This window comes from Ranitomeya variabilis, chromosome 4 (genome assembly GCF_051348905.1).
Source record: "Ranitomeya variabilis isolate aRanVar5 chromosome 4, aRanVar5.hap1, whole genome shotgun sequence".
NCBI lineage: Eukaryota > Metazoa > Chordata > Amphibia > Anura > Dendrobatidae > Ranitomeya > Ranitomeya variabilis.
Window position 1 is genome coordinate 484,876,359 of NC_135235.1, and position 14,528 is coordinate 484,890,886.

General features: G+C 38.7%; 1 protein-coding gene across 2 annotated transcripts in view; it reads right to left on the reverse strand.

The window, feature by feature from the left end:
* SAMHD1 (SAM and HD domain containing deoxynucleoside triphosphate triphosphohydrolase 1) overlaps nucleotides 1-14,528 on the reverse strand; it is a 610,883-nt gene that overhangs the window by 462,359 nt on the left and 133,996 nt on the right. The window contains exons 12-16 of one of the 2 annotated variants that reach the window (XM_077251916.1): nucleotides 13,283-13,422; nucleotides 13,099-13,194; nucleotides 12,439-12,543; nucleotides 8,453-8,590; nucleotides 5,534-7,206 (exon numbers count right to left, since the gene is read on the reverse strand). The exons of the other annotated variant lie outside the window; for it this stretch is intronic. Coding sequence (XP_077108031.1) covers nucleotides 7,075-7,206; nucleotides 8,453-8,590; nucleotides 12,439-12,543; nucleotides 13,099-13,194; nucleotides 13,283-13,422 — 611 coding nt within the window. The 3' untranslated portion in view covers nucleotides 5,534-7,074. Of the gene's footprint in view, nucleotides 1-5,533; nucleotides 7,207-8,452; nucleotides 8,591-12,438; nucleotides 12,544-13,098; nucleotides 13,195-13,282; nucleotides 13,423-14,528 lie in introns of those variants that run through there. 2 annotated transcript variants of the gene reach the window in all.

Consider the following 14,528-nt stretch of genomic DNA (forward strand, 5'->3'; position numbering starts at 1 on the left):
GGCTGAAGTCTGAGAATCTTCTGCCTCAATTACAAATGTGCCAAGAGTTACCAGGAGACAAGTTTCAGATGTTTTGTTGAATAGTTTTGTTTTATTTGGCTACAATCAAATGTCTTATTTTAATAAAATATACCGTAGTTTAAAGAAAAATAAAACCAATATTGTGGGAACCCATTAACAGATTCTTCAGGGGACAATTATTTTCTTACGTAAATGCATGTAAGGGGCAAAAAAAAAAAAAGAATTTTTGCAATTGGATTTTTATTAAAAATGTTGCACTGTTTGCCTCATACAGCCTCCATATTCTGTTGTCCATTGCTGGCTGCAGAATGAGTTAACAGGTTTGGCCATAGTATCTTTATCAGATGTGTTGAGGGCATGATTTTGTGGCACTTATTATATTGGTATAACAGGTTCTCCTTCTGCACTTGTTAGCATAGCTCCTTACAGACTTGCGAGTTCTCCATTCCATAACATGGCTGCTGGTGGAGGAGCATGTGACCAGACCTGTCCATCAGTCTCCTCAATTAGAAAAGTAGTTCTCAAGTGAGATTTTTAACTTGACAAAGCTAATGGACAGGTCTAGGCACATGTTCGGTCACTAGCATACATTTTACTGGAGAGCTGTGTAGTGGTGAGCGAATGTGCTCGGATAAAGTGTTATCCGAGCATGCTCAGGTGCCAACAGTGTCTTCGGTGTTCGAAAAATACGTTTGTGTCCCTGCGGATGCATGTCTCACAGCTGTTAGCCACAACGCATGCACGGGTTAACTGTTTGTTAGCAATCCCTACATGTGTTGCGTCTGTCTAACCGCCACGAGACATGCAGCCAAGGGGACAAACACATTTTTCAAGCATGCCGAAGACAATTTGTTAGCACCCAAGCATGCTCGGATAACACTATCAGAGCACGTTCGCTCATCACTAGAGCTGTGCAATATGTGAGGAAAGCTACACTAACAAGAGCAGGAGAAGACCTGTCATATCTATATAATAGCAACTCAAAATCATGTCCCAACACAATTGTTAAAATAACGATAATGAGGCCGACTCCGTTACCTTATTCTGTAGCCAAGGAAGATATATATCAGCTATATGACACTTAAACAGGGCAAACATTTTAATGAAACCCAATTGAAAAAATTATTTTTTTTAGCCCCAATTGCATGCACTGAAGAAAAAGAAATGTACCCAAAAAGGTGCTCAACACATTTGAAAGGGACTAAATCAGCACAGAATGTTCAAACCAAATACAGAAGTTCGGTGCTTCATGGCAGCCACTTATTTAAACACACCTTCCATCCTGCTTGGTTTCTTTATAGCTCTGCCAATCTCTGGTTATATGAAGCCAGAGCTGTCAGTCAAAGAAGGGGGGAGGGTGGAGAGAAAGACAACAAGCAGATGGGAAGGTGTATTTAAATGGTTTACTGCTGTGAAGCACCAAGTGGCAGAACTTCTTTTGAACAGTCATTCTATGCTTACAGAGTCCCTTTAAAAACGACACACCTCGTGCCTTCGGCAGTAAGTTTAACAACTAGAAACTAAGCACAAGTGTGTGCATATAAAGGAATTTCATTGGAATTTCATGAGATATGCCAACACAAAGTAGCAAGAAATTGTGAAGTGCAAAAGATAGGAAACCTTTAACATAACAATTTTCTGATTTTTAAAATTATGTGCATTTGTATTCAGCACTCTATAGTCTGATGCCCCTAAATAAAATCCAGAGTGACCAATTGCCTCCAGAAGTCACAATTAAATTGAGTCTACCCTTGTGTAATTTATTCTCAGTATAACTACAGCTGTTCTATGAAGGCCTCAGAGGTTTGTTTATCATCATGGATCAAATACAACCATAAACTAAGAACACACCTGACAGGTCAGGGATAAAGTTGTGGAGAAGGGTAAAGCAGGGTTAGCTTATAAAAAAAATACCCCAAGCTCTGTTCATCTCAGAGCACAGTTCAATCCATCATCCAAAAAATAGGAGTATTGCACAACTGCAAACCTACCAATACATGGCCTTCCACAAACAACAACATCCCAAGAAAGTAAAGCACCAATTAGATAAGCAGCTAATAGGTCCATGGTCACTCTGGAGGAGCTGCCGAGATGCAAAGTTCATGTGAGACTATATTTTCCACAGGACAACTATTAGTCGTATATTCTACAAATCTGGCCTTTATGGAAGAGTGGTAAGAAGAAAGCAATTTTTGAAAGCAAGCCATAAGTCGTCCCAATTACTGTTTGAAAAAAAGCTAGACTGGTCAGGTGAGACCAAAGTAAAACTACTTCACATCATCCTGAAAACTCCATTCCCACCGTTAAACATGGTGGTGGCAGTATCATGCTATGGGGATGCTTTTCTACAGCAGGGACAGGAAAGCTGGTCAGAGTTGACGGGAAGATGAATGGAGCTAAATACAGGGCAATCCTGTAAGAAAACCTGTTAGAGACTGCAAAAGACTTGAGCAGGGGCATAGGCTCACCTTTCAGCAGGACACTGACACTAAATATACTGCCAGAGCTACAAAGGAATGGTTTAGCTCAAAGCATATTAATGTGATTGAATAGCCCAAAGTTCAGACATAAATCGAATTGAGAATCTGTGGTAAGACTAAAATTGCTGTTCACAGACATTATCCATCCAATCTCACTAAGCAACAGCTAGTTTGCAAAGAATGAGCAAAAATTTCAGGTCCCAGATATACAAAGCTGATAGAGACAAACCCCTAAGGGTATGTGCACACGTCAGGATTTCTTGCAGAAATTTTCCTGACAAAATCCAGACATTTCTGCCAGAAATCCGAATGAGTTTTTTTTTTTTTTGCTGATTTTTTTTGCGGAATTTTTGCGTTTTTCTCCTTACACTCCAAAATCATGGGAAATCCGCCAAAATAATGAACATGTTGCTTCTTTTTCCGGATTGCGTTTTTTTGGCGGAAAAAAACGCAACATTTACACAAAAAATGCAGAATGCATTCTAAATGATAGGATGCATAATGTATGCTTTTTTGTGCAGTATTATAGCGTTTTTATCGGGAAAATCCGCAAGAAAAACACAAATTCCTGAAGAAGGCCTGACGCGTGCACATACCCTAAAGCTTGCAGCAGTAATTGCAATGACAGGTGGTCCTACAAAATATTCACTCAAGGAGAGTGAATACAAATGCACATAAAAAAAAAAAGTCTGAAAATTTTGAATATTTACAAAACCATGTTTCATTTCCTTTACACTTTGCAAATACTTGCTACTTTGTGTTTGTATATCACAAAATCCAAATAAAAAAACAACATTTCAATTTGTGGGTGTAACGTAAAAAAACGTGGAAAAGTTCACTGGGTATAAATACTTTATGATGGCACTATATACAGAGTGAACTGAAAGTACGTGGACAAAATAAATATACATCTATAAGTAGAGGGTTTGTGTTAGTTACTGTCCACCTGCTTTTGGTACACCCTATATAAATATGTGCACACAATCTGTATATAACTATAGCTTTCTAGTGCAATTTTATACAATCTTAATATCAATTCTATCATTCTTACAAATACCAATGCAGGAACCAAATAATTTAGTCTGTACTATGGGGCACCACACTATTTGAGTAGTTTGGTTGTTACAAGTCAAAGTGAATAGGCACTGTAGTTTTGCTACACAAATGGCACAAGTGTGGTAAGAACAATCCTTGAACACTTGCTACAGTTAGGTCCATATATATTTGGACAGAGACAACATTTTTCTAATTTTGGTTATAGACATTACCACAATGAATTTTAAACAAAACAATTCAGATGCAGTTGAAGTTCAGACTTTCAGCTTTCATTTGAGGGTATCCACATTAAAATTGGATGAAGGGTTTAGGAGTTTCAGCTCCTTAACATGTGCCACCCTGTTATTAAAGGGACCAAAAGTAATTGGACAATTGACTCCAAGGCTATTTCATGGACAGGTGTGGGCAATCCCTTCGTTATGTCATTCTCAATTAGGCAGATAAAAGGCCTGGAGTTGATTTGAGGTGTGGTCCTTGCATTTGGAAGGTTTTGTTGTGATGTAAACATGCGGTCAAAGGAGCTCTCCATGCAAGTGAAACAAGCCATCCTTAAGCTGCCAAAACAGAAAAAACCCATCCGAGAAATTGCTACAATATTAGGAGTGGCAAAATCTACAGTTTGGTACATCCTGAGAAAGAAAGAAAGCACTGGTGAACTCATCAATGCAAAAAGACCTGGGTGCCCACAAAAGACAACAGTGGTGGATGGTCACAGAATAATCTACATGGTGAAGAGAAACCCTTTCAGAACAGCCAACCAAGTGAACAGCACTCTCCAGGAGGTAGGCGTATCAATATCCAAATCTACCATAAAGAGAAGACTGCGTGAAAGTAAATACAGAGGGTTCACTGCTCGGTGCAAGCCACTCATAAGCATCAAGAATAAAAAGGCTAGACTGGACTTTGCTAAAAAACATCTAAAAAAGCAGCCGAATGAATTCTGAGGTATTCAGAGCCATACTGTGTGCTCAGATCCAGCCAAATGCAGCCAAACTGATTGATCATCATTTCATACTATAGATGGACAATGACCCAAAACAAAGCCAAAGCAACCAAGGATTTTTTAAAGCAAAGAAGTGGAATATTCTTGAATGGCCAAGTCAGTCACCTGATCTCAACCCACTTGAGCATGCATTTCACTTGTTAAAGACTAAACTTCAGACAGAATGGCCCACAAACAAACAGCAACTGAAAACCACCACAGTGAAGGCCTGGCAGAGCATCAAAAAGGAGGAAACACAGCGTCTGGTGATGTCCATGAGTTCAAGACTTCAGGCAGTCATTGCCAACAAAGGGTTTTCAACCAAGTACTAAAAATGAACATTTTATTTAAAATTATTGAATCTGTCCAATTACTTTTGGTCCCTTTAAAAACAGGGTGGCACATGTTAAGGAGCTGAAACTCCTAAACCCTTCATCCAATTTCAATGTGGATACCCTCAAATGAAAGCTGAAAGTCTGAACTTCAACTGCATCTGAATTGTTTTGTTTAAAATTCATTGTGGTAATGTCTATATCCAAAATTAGAAAAATGTTGTCTATGTCCAAATATATATGGACCTAACTGTATATCTATATGAGAAGTATTACATGCCAGCTCAAGACTAAATTGGGCTGCAGCATCAAACTACCAGTGATGGCAACCAACTCACCGAGCTGGCCTCAGTTTTCACAATGTAGATGAAAACAAAATTGAAATTTTCAGACAAATGACAGTGTTTCAAGAAAACCTTTTACTGATCAATGCTTTCTGAAATACCGCTGCGCTTTTTCAGTTTTATAGATGAGTAGGAAGAGGTAATTTGAGTAGCAGTAGTCCTTCATAGTCCGTGTGGAGCAAATGCAATGTGCATGGCTAACAAAAGTTTGCAAAACAGTTATAAATTGTTACCGCTATCTAGAGACCTGTTACATTTTTGGGACACGGTGAGACATACATGTTTAATGGAAGCGGAAAAGAACAGAAATCACAACTGTAATATTTTGTTAAGACAAGTTTATGGCCTTTTTTTCTTTACATACAATATAAATATATATATTTTTCTTTAACCAAACCAAAGATTCAAGCTTTAAAACCCACATTAAAAGAAAAATAAAACAAAAGTAATATGCAGACCTGAACCTCAGAAACCAAGTAGTCTTATTTGTGGTGACAAGTCTAAATTTAGAAACTGTCCATACAAAAATCAGATAAAATTTAAATAAAAAGTGAGAAAAATTTCATTGCAATTTGCAGATAGTGGAATTTGGAAAGTTACAAAAGTTTCATGAGGTTCTTAAGAATGGAATGGCTTAAAGTACCTGAATAGATATTCTCATGTTTTTACATTGCTATAGTTAAACAGCATGACATTATGTAGCCTGTAATTGACTTGCTTTTTTTAAATCATCTACTGGCGTTCTTCAGCACTTTTGTCTTACATTATTCAAAGCTCATTGCCAAAGGGTACTGATCCCCAGGAGGGTGGATGAACAACCTCAGTAGGTAAACTCAAATCTGGGATCTAAGCTTCTGAGTTCCCAGTTATTTATTCCAGCCCATTAATTTCTATAAAGCAGTTGATAATGCTGGTCATCTCATGACCTGTAGCTGCTGTTATCAGTTCTGCAAAATCACAAGACCCCACCCACAGATTACTTGAGGCATGTGTTTGCTTAAAATCCCTGTGATTTCTATATGTAAATGTTCAGAAGTCCGTGCAGAATATAGAAGCAATACTGAAAGTCACAGTCGTACATTCAGTTCAGCAGCAGAAAAATACTGCTAAACAAAACTGTCACAGAAGGAGGATAGCTGACCCCCAACAACAAAAAAGACAATAGGCTCTGGAGCTGTGCGTTCCTAAATACAGATGTTGAGACTAACCCTTTATGTAATGACATGTCTCAATAGAACTGGTTAGGGTCCTACAATACATCCCCTTACGTTTTTGTTGCATAGTGGGGCTCTTAGATTCTGTTCAGAGCCTGAAATAAGATCCCACTGATCAGAAAGTGATGGCAAGTCCCAAGGACCTCTACTAACTAGGAAAATTATTTGAATGACCATGACACTTAAAATTCTCAAAACCATAAAAACAAACATGATTTGCAAAAGAAAAGTGTCATGATTTTAACAAAATATGCAGCTATATATGCACCCTACAATCTATGTGATAAAAGAAGAAAATTGTACTGCCAAGAGTTTAGTCGTTACATCCAGAATAATGACCTTGTTTTAGTGAACCCTGAAGACTATACGCACATTCACTCTGCTCAAAGAGGGTATAAGTCTGCAGTTCGTTCTTTAAAGATATGGCGCTCACAACATGAAAAAGGACAAGGAACGCCCATATGGAAAAAAATATATATACTGTACCAAACTGGACAGAACTGCTTATTTGAGCACGTAAATTGTTGTAAACTACCTGAAATACTGAAGGGTAAATTGTCAGCCTTAAAAAAACCAAAAAAAAAAAAAACCAGGCTCTTGATGTAAAGCTGACTAGGCTGCAAAAATTACAACAAAAAAAATCACTTAATTGTTGAACAGTTTGACCCTGGATTTATGCAAAAGAGCTCTATGCTCTGAATCGCTATTTTCATCATCTTCATTATCAACCCAACCGGCCTTCAAGGGCGTCATATCTGGAGCTACGACATCACCATCCTGAAAGAGAAATGGGGTAAGTTTATTTTCAACAAGAAAATGTTGTTTTGGTTTTTCTTCCCTAAGTAATTTCAAAACAACAGTATTAACAAAACAAAATAATATTGCTTTTTGATAAAATATTACAAAAGAAAAAATAACCAAACATGCCTACAATATTATTCTGGCAGTCACTCAAGAGGTATCTCAACATTTAGTTTACTTATTTGACTAGCTCCAGGCAGAGATGATGGAAACTTCTAATGCCAATGAGACAAATCTCTTTCATATTTCAGAATACGGTCATTCTTTATCATGTAATTGTGCTCATAGATAGTGTATTGCCATTGAAAATCAATATACTGCACACATGTAGACATCTGTAGGATCACACGTATGCAACTACCCACTGCATGCATTACATCACAATAGTATATTTATAATGGGTGAATTATTTTTTTCCTCCCTTTGTACAACTTTTCAAAAGTATCAAGAAAAATTATTAGGATTTAGCATAAGGGGTAAGGCTAAAATCAGTCTCAAAATGTATAGCGCACATCTATGTTCACATGAAATCTTCCCTGTATTCTCACAGAATAATGCACAGTTGCATACAATTTTATTCAGACTTTCTTTTAGCGTTTTTGATGAGGATATTGAAGATATCTGCTCCAAAATCCACATCAAAGTATATTCAAATAGTATTTGAAATGGTTTTTGAAGTGGACCCACTATAAAATCAATGTAAAAAATTCAGTCTGAATAAGCCTTTAAAGTGTGTCACTTTGCCAGCCATTTATGCATGATTGGTCTACCGAATAAACAAAGATAACATAATTTAACTATATATTACAAGTGCACGACTCTCCTCATCACTTCACAGTATGCTCTCAAATTTTTCAAAATACCCTGTTAAAGCACACCTGCATAAGCAGTCCTACAAAAAAAATACATAACTATTTGATTTACGGTATTTATGGTATTTCTAGTACTTTAGAATGTGTAGCCGAAGTGAACTACAGCCCCTGCTAACAAAGGTTACTGCAAGGTTATAAGGGAAACAAAAAAAGAATCCAGATATTAATCTATTTTTTATTATGCGCATACAAAAAAGAAAAATCAGCTTTGAAAAAAGTCATGTATAAAGCTTAATTCATAGAGGTATTTTTAAAGGTCGGCAGGATTATCCCTCTTTTACAGGATCCAGAGACACACAAAGGATGGACCTGAAACAGGGACACCAATCAGTTCCACTGCAATCACAGACCTGAGGTTTGGAGAAATCCCTGTTCATACACCACTGCACAAAGTATCTCCTAGAAGCTTCCAGACTCTTGTCATCTGTTTTCTTGCAGTAGACACGAATGATCTGTTCTGCAAACTTCTCTGGGAGAAGCTGTGAAACCTGGCAAAGATGTAGAAATAGATTTTACAATATGAAGTATAAACAAAATAATAAAAACATCTATCCAGATTCAAAGAACATTTTGCCGTGTTTGTTAACATTAATGGTCGGATATGTAATGGCAATTTGATTGTACTAGCAACTCTGCTCAACATATAAAGTAAGAGAAAAGCCAAATGCAAAGAACAGGTTGACAAAGGATAATTTTCATCTACACTCACTGGCAATTATCACCATCATTCTGAGGAGCTTTATTCCAAATTACAATGGTTTCATACAACCACAGAGTTAAAACACAAAAAACACTGATATTTTTCTTGTTCTATGTCTAACAAAGATGCTCAAAATGTCTATGAGGAATGGGTTTTTCCTATGAAAATTATACAGGTAATTATTCAGTCTAAGAAACAGTATATTTAGTAATTTATTTAACGACCTTCGGCCATAGTGATTTGATGAATGAACGCTCTGTAGGAAGATCGATCTTGTGCAAGCCTAGATAGGTCCACTTGGATTTTCTCCACCATAATCTTGATAGTATCAAGCCATTAGGTTGCTGATCTTCCTCTTCATCTTGTTCCTTCTATACTACTGACCATGATGTCTCCAGTGATTGATCTCTTCGTATCTTGATAATCATTGCTTGCCTTTAGAAATGGCTTTATGACCTTTTCCAGATTGACAGATCTCAATTACTTTGTTTCTCATTTGTTCCCGAATTTCTTTGGATTGCGGCATGATGTCTAGCTGTTGAGGATCTTTTGGCCTACCTGTTTAAGTGATTTCTTGATTGAGAAAAAGGTGTGGGGGGGAATTACTCACTTTTTCACTCAGAGCCCTGTAGGTTTGGATTTCTTTTTCCCTTAATAAAGACATTCATTTTCAAGTTGCGTTATCTTTGTCTAAGGCTACGTTCACATTTGCGTTGTGCGCCGCAGCCGCAGCGCACAACGCAAACAAAAACGCGGCAAAACGCACGCTAAAACGCTGCGTTTTGCGCCGCATGCGTCCTTTTTGGCCGAAAGTTGGACGCAAAAAAAATGCAACTTGATGCGTTTCTTGCGTCCAACGCTTGCGGCCATGCGGCGCAAAACGCAGCACAACGCATGTCCATGCGCCCCCATGTTAAATATAGGGGCGCATGACGCATGCGGCGCCGCTGCGGCGCCCGACGCTGCGGCGCTGACCGCAAATGTGAACGTAGCCTAATATTTAAATGCGTGCAAAAGAATAGGAAATCGGCAATGGGTGAACTTTTTCACACTATTGTACAGTGCTGGCAAAAAAATTATCTTTACATTTGTACAGCAAAAGAAAAAAACTTGTAAAATCTGGTCATGATTTCACTTCTTAAAACTGCATACAATGGGGGAAATCAAAATCTGTCTAATAGCAAATTTGGCTTAGTTTACCATAGTAACCAATCAAAGCTCAGCTTTCACTTCTCATACTGCTCTGGTAAATTGAAAGCTGCACTCTGATTAGTTGAATTTTAAGATTTTGTGGTTTTGCTGAACTTAAGATTTTTTTTGATGGCACTGTATTATCCATTCTCAGCCCCATAAGCCAATATCTTCTCACGTGTGTCCTTTAATATTTAATTTGATGTTGAGACTTTGGCAGGGTTGTTCTGGTCTTCAGGGTTGTTAGGGCAGGAATAGGGAGCAGAAAATCAGTCTCAATGTAGACAACACAAATTTAATTACATAATGCACAGATCTTGCATTAGGAAGCTGGAGAAGTCTTCTATTACAAAACTAACAACTCCAGGTTTCAGCTTCACAATGTGGGTTTAGACAAAGTGTTCCTGTCGCTTTATAAGACATTCCTCTTACCAGCCAGAAGTCTCAAGAGTTCTTGAAAGGATCCTTTATTATCAGCTGATCCCCAACTTAATCCTTAAGTTTCCATAAAGTCATTTCAAGGGCAGGTCAAAAAGTTGCAATCATTAAAATGGTCCTTCCCCAAATTTTACAGTTATTAAAATGATGCCTATCCCCCTCATTTCTATAACTTATACAGAGAAGGAGGCACTTGAACAAGTTTATTTGGGAATTATCCTGTGTTAATGTTATTAACACTTACAAATTATTTTGAGGCTTGTGGTGACAAGAGTGCCATACTATTAAAGTGGTTCACCGGGCAGAAATGAAAAGCCTGCAGTCCACCTGTCATGACTAGGCAGTGTGCAATCAGCACTGTCACGATTTCCCCATCTGTCCTATCCAAAGGGGCGGTAAAATGACTGCATGTAAGAGACTTGCATACTTACAGTCAAGCACCAACTAGACTCCAGTGCTTTTCTCCATTATCTTCTATTGACAGAAGTTGGATGAGACTAGTCAGCACAAGAAAGCAAGTATGCAAATTTTATACATGTGGTCACATGACCACTCACTCGCACAGGACATACAGGCAGAATCGTGACAGTATCTGCATTACACACTGAACGCAGACCACTGAATCATGACAGTATGCCTGCAGACTTTTTATTTCAGCCTTGCAATCCCTTTAGTCTCGATCATCTTGTTGCATTGCTTGATCAAGCTTGTTCCTGTTGGTTCCTAATCTATGCCTAAATTTTAGGCTTTGAATGAAAGTACTACAAATCTGTGGGTAACAGTATGGAGGCTACCAATATAATCGGTTAACTCTACCAAACTTTTCGCCACTCTCCACACCTATGGGAGTGGAAAGAGGTGAATATTCATTACCTTAATGAGCGGGCACCCGTGATAGTCCAGCAGCGGCTTTGAAGCAGGCGACTGCTGCTGACACTGTGCGCGCTATAAGAGAAATTAATGTTCACTGGAAGTGCAGTAAATATTAATTTCTTTTTAGCAGCGGGCATAGGCTTTAGTCGCAGCAGCCAGCTTCTGCCTCCTGTCACCCGCTGCTCTGCAGTTCCACCTCCCTCGCCGTCCTCTGGGACAATGACTCATGTATAAGGCGAGGGGGGCATTTTCAGCACAAAAAAAAATGTGCTGGAAAACCCTGCTTATACACGAGTATATACGGTAAGCCTAAACACAGGGGAAAAAAAAAAACTTACTGGAACCAAAGCAGCACGACTATACGAGCAGCAAACCCAGTGAGGCTTTTTTATTTTTAAATGGAATCTGTTGCAACATTTGACATATCTAAACTATTATAATGGGCATATAGGTGATAGACTGCTGAAAAAAGTCCTACTTGTATGTCTCAAACGCCTTGTTGTGGATAAATCCGCTTATCACTTTATGTTAATTACCTCTTTCAGGTTCTGGGGCGGATGATGCCTGGAAGTTAACTCTGCCCCCTGGGCTTACTTTACATGAAGGGGAGTTACAAGAGTGATATGTAATGGCCGCTGTCTGCTCTCCTGACCTCACTGCAGAGCTGTGTGTGATTATACCTGACACATCTGCAGGTTCCTCTCAGCTTCAAGCTCACGGGCAGACATGGTTGTAATGTTGTTGCAATATAGCAGAACTTAGAGAAAAAAAAAAAGTGTTTGCAAGAAGGCAAATTTAATTTAACCTGTTCTGTGTTAGTTACTGGTCTCACCCTGGTAACTCTCCTCCTATATAAAATAACCTCTGGAGACACAGTTATCTTCCAGGCACCATCCTCCCCATACACTGCAAGAGGCTATATACATAAATTGCTAAAAGAGGATTTCTCAACTACAAAGGATCTGATATGGGGCATATAAGTAGGACTTTGCATAGCATTTTAAAACCTGCATGCCCATATTAATAGTTTAGATAGGTCAAATGTGGTGACAGATTCCCTTTAAGAAATTTGATGCAGTTCTACATTTTCTATTCATAATCTTTGAAAACCGAGACATTGAACTGGGCTCCTACCTGATCTTTGGTAATTTTTATAGCTTTAGTAAGGTCACTCTTGCAGTAAAATCTCACATTGTTGATTGGATTTTGCTCTTTCATGCCATAATCCATTTGAATGACCTACATGAAGAAAGGAGTGCAAAACATACCCCAGGGTATTAAAACACAGAGAGTATATACATCAATAGTCACTTTAAGCTGGCCATATTCTTAAAAGGCAGTTTTGTACCAATTTTGACTTGATCAACTGACAATCTCTTCTGCTGTCCCCTAATGGCAGTGACACAAGCTAGGACTAGGTATGTTGAATTTCAGTATGTCCAAGGCCTTTTCTCCCGCAGGTCCTAAATCATTACTTGTAGTGCCTGACAGCAACTTACTGTGCTTTTCGCCCATTGAAATAAATATTCTTTTCATATTTCTTCTTTTAGGGGGGAGGTTTTGTCAATAGTGGAAACAATACTGGATGATCTACGTCATGATAGCATTAAATGTAAGCGACTTCAGCTACAAAAAGTCACCTCTTCATGCTTCACCAATGGTATAAGCATAAAACGCTACAAACACTATTATATACATTGCACTTTTTTTTTAATTTATTTATTTATTTTTTACTCACACTGACTTTTCCTATAATTAAATTGTTTTATGTGATGGATAGATATAAGGACTTACATCTACTATAAAATCTTCTGGGTTGAGCTTGACGTCTGATACGCTGGGTTGAGGGGTGGAATTTGCCAGGTCGGCCGGTAATTTGTCATACTCATCCTGTAACACATGAAAGACTTGGTAAAATAAAACTGAAAAAAGATGTTTGTAAAATGGAAACCGGAAACCAGCAGGACACTGATCTCACCGACTTAATCCTGGTATCTGCATTTGGCCGCGTCTGTCCCACATACTTGTAAAGTTGGCGGCGTTCTACTTTGCGCAGGATCTCTCTGGCTTTAGACAGTTCAGGATCACTGGAATATAAAATCTGGTGGAAAATGTTATCTGAAAGAGATCAGAGAAAGGCAACAAAAGTAAATATTAACATTACTTGCCATGTGATCCACCTTTGACAGCGATAAAGCTGCTTTTACAAAAACGGTATAGCAACAGGTAACGGTTTAGAAAGTGACTAGAGACAAACCGTGAATGATGATGTAATATATGCCAACAAATTGATAAACATTCTTTAATAAAAGATAAAAAAAACCTAAAGAGAAGCCCCTGCTTCTCTTTATTATAAGGTATCAGGTATTCTATAGGTACCATTTTAATCAGTATAACGGTGCCGACCTGACAGTGTCTGTAGGTTATGGTGTACAACCCTGCTGACAGGTTCCCTTTAAAGGTGCAAGCCATTACAACATGAATGGGGGCTCCGCAGGTCACCCCTGGAAGACCAATGCAATTTTAATTCTCCTGATTAAACCATAAGATAACTCCTTCCCCACATGGCCAACTTCAGTTTTTGCTGTTTGTTTTTTTTCCTTCTCTCTTATTTTCCTGTCCACACAGACGTACACAGCCCTTGGTTTTTGCTGAGTGAGTTGTACTTTTGAATGCCGTCAGTTTCCAAGTGCGGTGAAATGTTTTTGCGGTGTTACAGTAACCAAAAACTTCTGCAATTTTGCCATTTTGAGATGTTTTCTGTTTACAGATCAGGTCATCCTCTATGGATGTGGTGATTAGAGATGGGCGGACATCTGGATGTTCGGGTCCGGCCAAACAGTTACAAAAAGTTAGTACCCGGAGCCGAACCCTAATCCGGACCCCATTCACTTGAATGGGGGGCCAGAACACCCAGTGTTTGCTGCGCTGACATGTACATGAATCCATCCCTGCTGGTCAAGAGAGCCGCGGTTCCCATGCTGTCAAAAGACAGTGAGAGCGCTCAGCTGTGATCGGAGGTATAAAGTTTATCTCCAGTCACTGGTGTCAGCTGATGGGACAACTGCTCCCATCATCAGACACCCGCTGCCCCTAATAACGGTGAAAGCAGGAGCAGCGGATGGGTGTATTCATCAGCCGCTCCTGCGCTGTAAATAAATAATAAAAAAAAAAAACCTGACATGGATTTCCCTGTATTTTTGTTAACCAGCCTGGTAAAACTC